General features: G+C 39.9%; 1 protein-coding gene across 1 annotated transcript; it reads right to left on the bottom strand.

Annotated features, from left to right (window-relative positions):
• Positions 1-5,680: 5,680 nt before the first annotated feature.
• Positions 5,681-8,154, bottom strand: LOC107670317 (complement C1q-like protein 2). The gene is made up of 2 exons (XM_016462884.1): positions 7,276-8,154; positions 5,681-6,148 (listed from the first exon to the last, which is right to left on the bottom strand). The coding sequence occupies exons 1-2, from the start codon at positions 7,843-7,845 to the stop codon at positions 5,969-5,971; spliced, it is 750 nt and encodes a 249-aa protein (XP_016318370.1). The 5' UTR covers positions 7,846-8,154; the 3' UTR covers positions 5,681-5,968.
• Between the last annotated feature and the right edge of the window lie 3,516 nt (positions 8,155-11,670).

An 11,670-nucleotide genomic window follows, 5' to 3' on the forward strand; every position in this document is an offset into this window, starting at 1 on the left:
AGAGAGAACCAGAGGGGACAGTGCGATGTCTTCTGAGTTGCAAACAAGTCCACCTGAGCCTGGCCAAAAACTCTCCATATCTGCTTCACTACCTCGGGGTGAAGCATCCATTCCCCGGGCCTCGGCCCCTGCCTCGACAGGATGTCTGCTCCCACATTGAGATGCCCAGGAATGTGCACCGCTCTCAGCGAGAGGAGTCTCTCCTGGGACAACACAAGGATCTGGTGTGCCAACTTGTACAAGGGGCACGAACACAGACCTACCTGGTGGTTGATGTAAGCGACCACCGCTGTGCTGTCGGTGCGCACCAACTACTGTAGGGGTCTCATGTACAGCAAGCCAAGAGTAATCACGTTGGACGCAGCTGCCATCAGACCCAGCAGTCTTGTACCCCTTGCCCACCAGCGCTGATGTTGTACGCAGCTGCTTGGAGGGCAGTGCTGGAGCCTTTAAGGACGATGCCATGCCCGGGGACAGATAGCTAGCTAGCGTCTGTTCAACCCGGGGCATCGCCTTATAGCCACTGGATCTGGTGGGTGAGGAAGGAGATAGGGACTCGCCCGTCTCCATTCCCTCCGCCAGATCCAACTGCGAACCCCACGAATGCAGCCGCCGCTCTGACTCGATGGAAGCGGAACCAGCACCGCGAGGAACGCTAGCGAAGGCTCCCTCCTCAAAGAGAGCCCTCCGGGAGCAAAGCGTACACAGTGGGAGGCGCTCGCAATGCGGGCAGCCGGCCCCCTCAAGAGCCGACTCTGCGTGCTTCGCTCCCAAGCAAACCACGCACAGGCTGTGTGTATCCCCACTCGTGATATAACGTGGGCAGGGAGGAACACACAACCTATAACGTGGCTTGCACTCGCCCTTTGCATGCTTTGTCTTAGCGTGAGCCTTAGACATAGCTGCTTATTAGACTTTTTCTCACAATAGACAGACAACAATAAATATAACTGACACACACAGAGCGCTTCGCTGAATGACAGAAAGCTGACGCTGGCTCCGCCGCATGTGCTTTAATAGCTTCCTGGTCACGACGTCACCCGCCCGTGACGTCCCGCTCAGCTATTGGACTGATTTCACATGTTATTCAGAGCGTGGTCACAGAAGGCGTTCCCCTAGCGTTTTCCGACGCAGCTCGAGTTCCTGAAGAGGAACCATAGATATGAAGCTGGATATGTGCGATGCTAACATTCAAAAGCATCAGTTTTCAAATATCCCAGCATATTAAAATTGTTTTGAAGTCATAACATAATATTCTTCAAGTAATTGTGCGAAAAATACAATTTATTAATCGAAACTCTGTATATTTGTGTGAAAAGGAATAAAAGGTTTTACTGCCTCTAGTGTTAATTTCTTTTGGAAACTGCAGTGATATGTACTTATTGGTACATATTTCGCGTCTTGCGAAAAAGTGCCCCCAGGTACGTTTTTGCCATGAGACCAGGTTAAAAACTTTATGAGAAGTGGTTTTAAAACAATAATTACAATTAACTTAAAGAGTATTACAGTTGTTAATGAAGTGACACATGCAAAGTTTCATAAATATACAGCCTCAAATCAACCTCCAATCAAATTAAACGTTGGTCAATCAAATTGGGCGCACTTTATATTAAACGTCCTTAAGTACTCACATTTAAATGAATGATTTAATATAATGCACTTATTGTGTACATACATGTGTTTACATTGGGTTTATATTTAAAAATATTGTTCAGTAATTAACATCTGTAATTAATTTCTGTAGTCACATCTATAATTACACTGTTGACCCTACTCCTACCCCTTAACCCACCCTTAAACTTAACCAAACCTGTCCCTAACCTTACCCCACCTCAAAAGTGTTTTGCTTTGTAGTTTAACATGAACACAATACAGCAGATACACTGGACATAACAATTTGTTATTTTATTATTAAGTATATGGTATTTGAAGACACCTATTATAAAGTGGGACCATCAAATTTGTTGTTTAACAGTGTTACACTATAATATTATGACTCATCAAAAAGCTTTTAGCAGCTTTTTTTTCAGCATGGTCTGAAGATTAAATCTGATCCAAATTAGTTGCCGATCTGATGAGCGCTGTAAGAGACACCCAAAAAACAGGTTTTCAGATAAACCCTGTTTGCTTTGTCATGTTTTGAGGGCTTACTGTCAAAATGGTTTCATTACAAGCAAAAGGACTTATTTTTATTGACTGACATGACAAAGCTTGAACAACTTTTGGACAGCTTCATCTGAAGATGCTATGAGCCAGAACTGGAAAAGCTCCACAAATTACTCTAGGAGAAGTTTGAAAAAAAGCATGTTTTTCAGAAAAGTCACTTCCATGTTTTGCATTTTTTAAAATATATGTGGATATCCAAATATTGCATGAGGTTTTGACGAAAACCTCTGGACTGAGGAGGTATATGTGCAGTTGTGATTGTTTATTACAGCTACTGAACTGCCAAAAATCATTATGACAACACCAACAGCTAATGTGTGAATTCTGTTCTCAGAATACACATACACTCACAAATGAACAAGTATGCAGACAAATGCACACATACTGTACATGCATGAAAGCCAGTATATGCTCCACACATATATTTAAATTGTACACTCATACTATCTTCGTTTGCACTTCAAAAATGTATCACATTTCCTCTATTCTGTGCTTAATGTCTTTGAGAACAGCTAGAGGGGTGTGTATGTGTTGGTATCTCTCTTTAGCATGCGTTAGAACCGACTTGCCCTTTAACCTCTGATTGGCTGAGGCGTGCTGCGCATTAGAGAGAAAGGTGTAATGAATGATGGACAGTATGCGTATGCGTGTTAGATTGCATTGCAAGTGTCTTCAGCTTAGGGGACCACACGTATCTTGACATACAGCAGATGAAGGGTCATGCTTTTGTTCCTGTCATACCCTTAAAAAGGTGCTTTGGTTTTACTATAGTATTTTGAAGTACTATTTCTCTGGAAATAGTATTTTGATGGAAATATTACAGATTTTTACTGTAATATAATTGGGTCTATAGGATTGATGGAATATGTTTGATTTTTGAATGAAGATCAAAATTAATAAACCTCAATATGTAAATATAAAATATGGTTACTGTATGCAAGAACTAGGGATCATTTCTATTAGAACCGTTATAATATTAATATAGTGTATTAATAGTTGACAGTATAGTGTATAATATTATTATTAGTATTAATATTATATGTATTTCTTTTCCCTTAAATTTGACTGTTCTAAAAAAAAAACCCACACATTTTAAACTCATTTGAACCCCAAAGGCATTTTAATAGTTCAAAAAACATACTGAACATTGAAGAATCAGGTTAACACTTCATGAAATGTCCTATTGGAGAACTGATTATGAACAAAATTTCAACATTATAACATGCTTCAGTTAGGCTTCATAAAAAAAAAAAGTTGAATAAATACAGATAAATAAATGCAATGAATTTGAATGTGTACACACACTGTAGATACAATCTTACCACTTGTTCATTTGCATTTCTTTTATTGTAATTTCTGACAATTGGTTGTTGCTGGGTCAGACTGTTATACTATAGAACAGATTCTAATCACATATCTGAGAACTGTTTATCTACTTTGTCATGCAACAGAGTGATAATGCATCAATAATATTTCTGCTGGGTTTAAAAAAAAAAAACATTAAAGGAAAAACAAGGAGGTTTTCATTAGTATTTTTACTACACTATTCATCTCTGGGACACCAATAAAAACAATAAGGTGTATCTCAAAAGAACATGAGGGCTAAACGACTGGACTCTTCTAAGCAACTTCTGGCGGTGTTTAACAGAGATGTGTGATTGTGTAGGAGACTCAGTGTGATGATGAGTGGTTAAGTTGGATGTAGCTGCACAGAGTGTCAGCAGCGTGTTTGTCCGTGAGGTCTAATGATGAAATAAAGTTGCTGTGACAGAGATGCTTTGAATGATGTCATGTAATTACTGGAGTGTGTGTGTGTGTTTGCTCCTGCTGAGTCCCTGAAAGCCTTCCAATGCAAAACAGTGTGGCAAGTCTGTTAGCCAGCTGCTCCAGTGTGTGTGTGTGTGTGTGTGCTGTTATATTTTAGAGCATCAGAGGTGCTGAGAGAAATGAGCAAGGAGGAGAGTGAGAAAGAGAAAAGTGATGTGAGCCCCCTGGCTTAGTTTCCTTTCACTCTGTAACTACCAGCTGTGCCTCCTCACACAATCACGAGGATCAGATTGCACTTACACATACACACTTGGACTAATAAAAGCTTATCAAGGCCCATGTTCTTCCAGAACTTCTCTCCGACCTGTCACTCAGTGCTATATGACATATAACACAGATGGGTGAGCGGTCAAACACTCCAATAACAAATAATCCAAGACAAAACCAGAATAATTCAGGTGTTCTCCGGGTTCATTTGAATTCATGGGTTGTTTGAACAATCATAAAATTTGGCTCTTTTGTCAAAGCCTGTAAATCTTTAGGGTTTAGAGGGGCTGGCCGACATAGATGTGTTTTCCACAAATCAGACTAAGTAAACAAATCAAACCAGATTAGTAGAGTCCTAGAAAGACAAGCACCAGGGCGTTTAATTGCTGTAAGTAAGTGTTGGGTAAACACGTATGAAAGATTAGTGTGATATTCAAACCTGTGGCTATTTATAAACTAAAAGACATGTTTATGTTTCATATTACTGTTCTTCCTCATGCTGGATCTTGAAGGCAGTGTGTAATCAGGCATTTATGAAGGCTCATTATATATAAACCAAGCATTGGATGGATTAACAGACACTTTGTTGTTGTTTGAGGATGTTTATTAACCTTCTATCTATCTGAATCAGAACGTAAAACATCTGAATGTACAGGCACCAATTACCAATCAAAAAGCACACCAGATAAACTCAGTTTGTTTTTCTGAATAGTGTGAGTTGTTGGAATTTTGGCCATTTTAATATACAGACTTTATTTGGTTGATTGCACTAGACATCCTTTTCGCTTTCAGAATTCTCTCCCTCTCTCTTTTGCGATTGTGATGTTTGGCATGCTTATTGTATTAGGTGTGTTATCACTGAAAGTCTCAGAAGAACCTGTGTGAGGTCAAACGTCAAGTCCCAGAGCTCATTAAAATACACACACGCACACACAGGCTTGTTATTTAAATACAAACTGAAAATCCACTGTAATGCTTTCTTGCTCAGCCATAGGTTTAAAATAAAAACATTTGCAGTTGAGCTTAAATTGGGTGTTTAAAGGGATAATTCAGCCAAGTATATATAAAAAGATCCCTTCATCATTGACTGACCCGCAGGTAATTCCAAACCTGATAACTTCTTTCTATTGTAGATCACAAGCAAAGATATTTTGAAGAATGCAATTTTGGACCCCATTGACTTTCACTGTTACGGGAAGAAATAGCTGGGACATTTTACAAAATATCTCTTTTTGGGTTACACAGAAGAAAGAAAGTCATACAGGTTTGGAACAACATGAGTGAGCAAATGATGACAGAATGTTCATTTTTGGTGAACTATTCCAAGGAGCTGAAATGCTTAACTGTGCTTGTCCAGATTTAGACCAAATTATGCTTGTCCATATCTACATGAAGCCAATGTAGGCTATCTAACACCAGAAACTGTATCACACTAGGGGCCACTAGGGGCTCATAAATGCAGGAAAATCACACAGAGAACAATTACATATATGCTAATAATCATTTAAGTGTTGTATCCTCGTCACCATCCTGTGCGTAATTAACGCATTTCGGTTAATCGGGTATAATAATAGTCAAACACAAGACATCATTAAACAGAAAGGGACAAATTCAGACAACATATTCTCATACTGGCGCTGAGTTCAGATGACCCTTATATTCCCAAAGACACTACAGACAGGAATGACAATGGAGTGCCGAGGGAATATGTGCCGCGCTGAGAGAGAAGATTCATTAACAGTCAGCTTGAGACGAAGCAGGTGGCGGTTCAGTCTGGATACAGAATGAAACCCGAAAATGTACTGTATTTGTTGTTGTTTCCTCCGTGCGCCTTTCCGCCGTCGAGTTTGACATAAATCTCGTCGCCAGAGTCCAGGTGCAGCACGACGCTGTTGCTCGCGTAGTCGTAGTTCTGATCGGCGTCTTGCGCGATGGCGCTCGCCCGAACCTGTTCAAATAAACGCAGAATGTCATTCAGTGCCAGCACCTATCGCCTGTAATTCAGAAATAAAACATCTCTTAAAATAAATGGATCTTAACTGATAAGAAACGTTTAATTTTGTTTTAATATTTGTGAATAAGGATCACACTTTTACTCGCCTGTCGTTTTGCTAGTTTTGAGAACGAATTAAGAAAGGCACGACTTACAATAGGCTAATGACTAATAACCCTAATTATTTGTTTATTATTACTGTTATTTTAAGACATCATACATGGATTCACCTCCCTGTCTGCAGCAACAACAGCCAATGTTTTGCTATTAATGCACAATATGCCTGTGCGTTCGACTGCTCTTTATCTCGAAATGCAAATCGTATTTTGTTGTATGATACATAGTCTATTGTTGACATGATTATTATAGCCTACTAAATCGCCCAGAGAACCAGTAAGATTTAGACTTTTTTGCCTTCAACGCCATTTGCAAATCAAAGAAAACAGAAAAGAAGGCCGTTTTGTCAGTTTAGACTACTTTTCGGCGTTTTATATAGCCTATAAACTAACATGTCCGACTACAGTCACATCCACAGAGTTCTTCAAACGCACCAGTTTGATACGCGTAATTACCACACCATGCGCAATTACTTGATAGTCGATGCATTCGGATCGTATCAAAGTAATCGTATAAAACTCATTTGGAATTTTGTTTTATCGGTGTGCGAATTATTCAATGACTTGAAGTGGCGTCGACTTTTTCGATCATTTCTGATCAGTAGCCTAGAAAGTTCTGGACAAAACCGCGCGCAACCCAATTCGGCACCTTCATGCACTTAGCCAATTCTGTCTATCTGATGTGGAAATTTAGAATAAAGAGATACAAAATTACTACACATTTACTTTATTGATGTGCCGTCCGAATTAGCAATAAAGATTGTACTGTTACTTACAAAGCAACACAGCGCGCTGTGTGTAACTTTTGTGCGGAACGCTGTTTAAAAACACGGTTGAAATGTAGCTGTTCTTTGAGTCCCTCCATTTTTTTTTCTCTTGACCCCCCTTTGGGTGACTTAAGTCTCTATTAACTTTAATTCGCACCATGTGTTTGCTGTTTTGCTCCTGTAAACTTAGTAGTAATACCTGTCCGTTTTTACAGAGGTCTGCCCACATGCTTGTTCCGTCCCCTCCGCGCATCAGCACATGGTAGGTGAAGTAGTAAATCCCCGATACCTGGCACGTAAACTTGCCAGTAGTGGGATCATAGTGATTTCCCACATTTGTCACAACATCATCAAACCGAAGCACCTCGTAGCCTTCGTGGGGGTTCTTGAGACCCACATAAAACGCGATCTTGATGTTCCCCAACGCTGGACCAACGTCTCCTGTCTCGGTCCTCGCCGTTCCCGACGTGATGCCGGTAAATCCTGGTCTGCCGGAGTCTCCAGGTGGTCCCCTTGGACCAGGTGGACCTGGTTCGCCAGGTGGACCCCTGGGTCCCGGTTTGCCCGGACGGCCCGGTTCCCCTCTAGTCCCTTGAGCGAAAGATGGTGGGATGGCACTGAGATCCTGCATCACCTCCAGAGCCGTGGCGCTCGGTTTGGGGTTGTACGGATCACAGATCATCCGACAAGTGCCCATCATTTCGTAGTGCGCTGAAACCACGGAGGTCTGGATCAGAAGCGGAATTGCGATGACCAGCGCCACGATCATGACGATGCCCACGACCGCGCCAATTATTCGCTTGCTGTGGAGCACACGGGAAGCTCGAGCTAAAAAGTCCGGCTCGTTTTTGGAGGAAATGGTGACGCGAACTGGAAAGTACAGGAAGGGAGAAAAAAAAGCTCTCTTTCCTTTAAATGTATATACAAATACACACGCTCCCCACCAACACAGAAATGTGGCGTAGCTCCTTCTCGTGACCTCTGGCAGAATATCACTGTCTGTGCCAGAGTTGTCAGAGAAACTATTGGCTTTGGCACGCGCGCAGGAGCGCGAGGCGGAGCGGTGAACATTGCGCGCAGAGAGAGAAGACGCACTGACTGACGTAGCAACGCGGTTGCAGTTTGGATGAACGATGCTGCGATGATAATATCTCCTCTAAAGTTATAAATAAATATAAAGAACGATCCGAGCGTAACAAAACATATGTTCTCTTTCAACAGAATTGGTTTTAAACCCATTTTTCTCTACAGACTTGCAATTGTGTTAATTGACATTCATAACAAGTTTTAGTTAAGCTCTTGTTTCAGTTCTGTGCAAATTTTAGAATGGAGAATGCTAATGCTTCATGTTCATCACTCTTTCCATGCTGATGGTGTCTGTGCACCATCATTTATAGTCAGCATAACTGAGGTGGAGACTGCACCAACCTCTTAGCCTTTAGCACATGCCAACATCACTGCAGAAACACTTTTTTGTGTTGTTTGTTTTTTTGCACTATGGACACTGGTATTTATGTAAATACACTGGTAACCTTAAATGGCAACATCTAAATTAACTGGTTTTATTGGTCAAACTTAAATATCACTGAAACAACCTGAATACATTAATTAATGCCAGCAAAAGTAATTTTCATGTGTTAAATCAGATATGAAAAGCTCTTTGAAGTAAAAATCACATGTGATAACTTTTTTACTGTGTACTATGATAAATATGGTAATTATTCAGTGCCATGGTATAAATCAAAGCATCGTGGCACTATAGTCCTTATAATTAATGTAATACTTGCTAATACTTGCTATATAATACTTCAGCTTCATTCATCGCACCAAAAGATAAACTGCAGTGCTTTACAACTATAGGACAGGAAGAGCTAAATAAACTTATCACTGCATCTAAACCAACAACATGCTTCTATCTAGCAGACTATGGTGGGAGTGAGTGTTTTACCTCAGGCCTTAACTAAAACTTGAGCCCCCTTCATGGGTTCTGCCTGGAAAAACATGTGAGATGTGACATGCAAGAGCGAGAGCAACATCGCTAGCGAGAGTCGCTATTCTATTTCTGCTATGCTGTTTACTCCCCTGTTTGTCTTTATTTATGTTGAAAAGTTCACGTGTGTGGATGAATCTGTGTGCCAGCTTATTCATGGCTGTGTTTGTCTGTGTGTGTCATTGTGATTGTGTGTCTTTGTGTTTAAACTTATCTGCTCACTGGGCTGTTAGATGTGGCTCTGACTGCTGTGACTCAGGCTTGCGTGTGTGACAGAGAACACAACCATGAATAAACTGACACACACACACATTCCCTCTTTCTTCACTCACACACACAGGCATAAATATATTAGCCCTTGCACACATCCACTCATAAATAAACCTGTGCTTACACACACACACACACACACACACACACACACACACACAGCCTACGTCTTGGAATATGACCCAAATAAGAATTTTCACTGTATATTGCCATCTGAACAAGTAAGTAACAAGTCTGCCACATTTGTTCTGACCAACTTGGGAAATTAGGCCTACCATAAATCTCGCTACTAATGGTGATTAAATCTAAAAATCGGTTAGCTCATATCACATCAAACCATTCAAATTATTATTATTGTTATACTTTATTCTCAAATGATTGAAACGGGCTAAAGTAAGGCGATAGTTTTGAACACTGACTGGTTATGTACTTGCTCAAATATTGATTTCGGATAATTTTTAACCAAAAAAAGTTACGGACTGCAGCTTTAATATTGTGTGTAATCTAAACTACATTGCTTATATGAGCAATGACTCCACTAATACTATAGTGACAAGTAATATTTGACTTGTTCATTAAAATCACTTGCTAAATATGTTGCATTTAGCATGTGCTATGCTTGCTGTTCATTTGAATGGAAATAGATCAAATTAATTGGTTCCAGGGCCACAATCCAACTTTATGAAGATTTATGTTTATGATTAAGTTCCTCTTACTCAAATGTGCTTTATTGGTTGAACATAATTTCATTAGAAGTTGTCCAAACTCCAAAAGATTGATGCAAACCTTTTTGGTTTTTATAGTGTATTTATGAAACTATAAGCACATTTTTGTTTATGGCCAAACGTCGAGGAAGTTCCATACCATTTCTAACTGCTTCCAATTAAAAAAAAAAAAAAAAACCACATAACTGCTCAAACAGTATTTTGCATGTCAGTATCATTTGGTGCCAAAGCAAATTTGTACAGACAATATAACGGGTGTTTGCAGGACGACAGAAGAACAGATTTCTAACATGGGTTTAATAATAAAGATTATCAGATCAGGCAAACAGGTAGTAGCGAAAGCGCAGTAGTAGCAAAGTCTATGTTGTGTGTGCTTCTTATGTATTATAACCCAGAATACACGAACACATCATGTCATCACATCACATGATTTGACCTAAAATATAGAAGAATATTAAAATTGCAGGTTTCTGTGTAAACCTGCGTGTTTTACAGGTGTAGATGGCTCTTTTTTTGATGCAGGGCTGTAGTGAATCAACACTGACTCCACCTCTGCCACAAACAGGCCTAATTATGTCAGAAATACTTGTGCATGATTGGCCTGTGTTGCCATATGTGTGTCGTTTGCAGATGAGAGTTAGTCTCTGTTTTCATGATGCTGCCTGCTGTATATGGTCCCAATCACTGAGAAATGAAGAGAGTAATAGACACGGAGAGAGAATGATACTGTGTGTATGTGTGTGTGTACATGTATGTGATAGTTTTGTTTTGTTTTGTTTAATCTTTTATTTACTCTGTGCAGACATATTTTCCTTCACTGCAGTTATGTTCTTCCTTTAAAGAAATAGTTCACCCAAAAATGAAAATTTGCTGAAAATTCACTCAACCTCAGGCCATCTAAGATGTACTGTATATGAATTTGCTTGCTCATCAGAACAGATTTGGAGAAATGTAGCATTACATCACTTGCTCACCAACGGATCCTCTGCAGTGAATGGGTGCCGTCAGATTGAGAGTCCGAACAGCTGATAAAAACATCACAACAATGATATAATAGCAAATTTCTACAAATCTCTCTGGATGAAGAAACAAACTCATCTACATCTTGTATTTCCTGAGGGTAAGCAATTTTTCAGCAAACTGAACTATTGAAATAAACTATTTCAGAAAAATGAAAATGAATTCCTTTAAGTTCTGCCTGCTCCTCTCACTGAAAATGATTGAGGACTGTGTACGTGTGTGTGTGTGTGTGTGTGTGTGTGTGTGTGTGTGTGTGTGTGTCTTTGTGGGGACGTCTTTTTTTTTTGGTCCCCATGAGGAAAACCGTTTATAAATCATATGAAACTCACATTTTCTGTTCATGTTTACGCTCATATTCTCTGTGTAAAAGACATAATTTAATCCTACGTTTTGCCTATTCTGGGTGAAGAATGCATTACTATATGATATGTAGTGTTTAGATTTAGTATACTAGATTAAGTATAGTTTACCTCATTTTCCTGTTCAAAGTCGGAGATTGGAAATTGTGAAACAATATATTCTTCTACATACTCACAGACAACAAATCCCACATCATCTGCCTACACACACACGTGCATGGATGCGTGCA

This window comes from Sinocyclocheilus anshuiensis, unplaced genomic scaffold (genome assembly GCF_001515605.1).
Source record: "Sinocyclocheilus anshuiensis isolate Anshui unplaced genomic scaffold, SAMN03320099.WGS_v1.1 scaffold732, whole genome shotgun sequence".
In the NCBI taxonomy this organism is placed as follows: domain Eukaryota; kingdom Metazoa; phylum Chordata; class Actinopteri; order Cypriniformes; family Cyprinidae; genus Sinocyclocheilus; species Sinocyclocheilus anshuiensis.

What these genes read in the sequence shown, in the direction of transcription:
- LOC107670317 (XM_016462884.1), bottom strand. Translation starts at nt 7,845, where the DNA reads ATGATCGTGGCGCTGGTCATCGCAATTCCGCTTCTGATCCAGACCTCC. An exon ending in ACCTCTGTAAAAACGGACAG is followed by an intron (nt 6,149 to 7,275) that starts GTATTACTACTA and finishes TTATTTGAACAG; the next exon opens with GTTCGGGCGAGCGCCATCGC.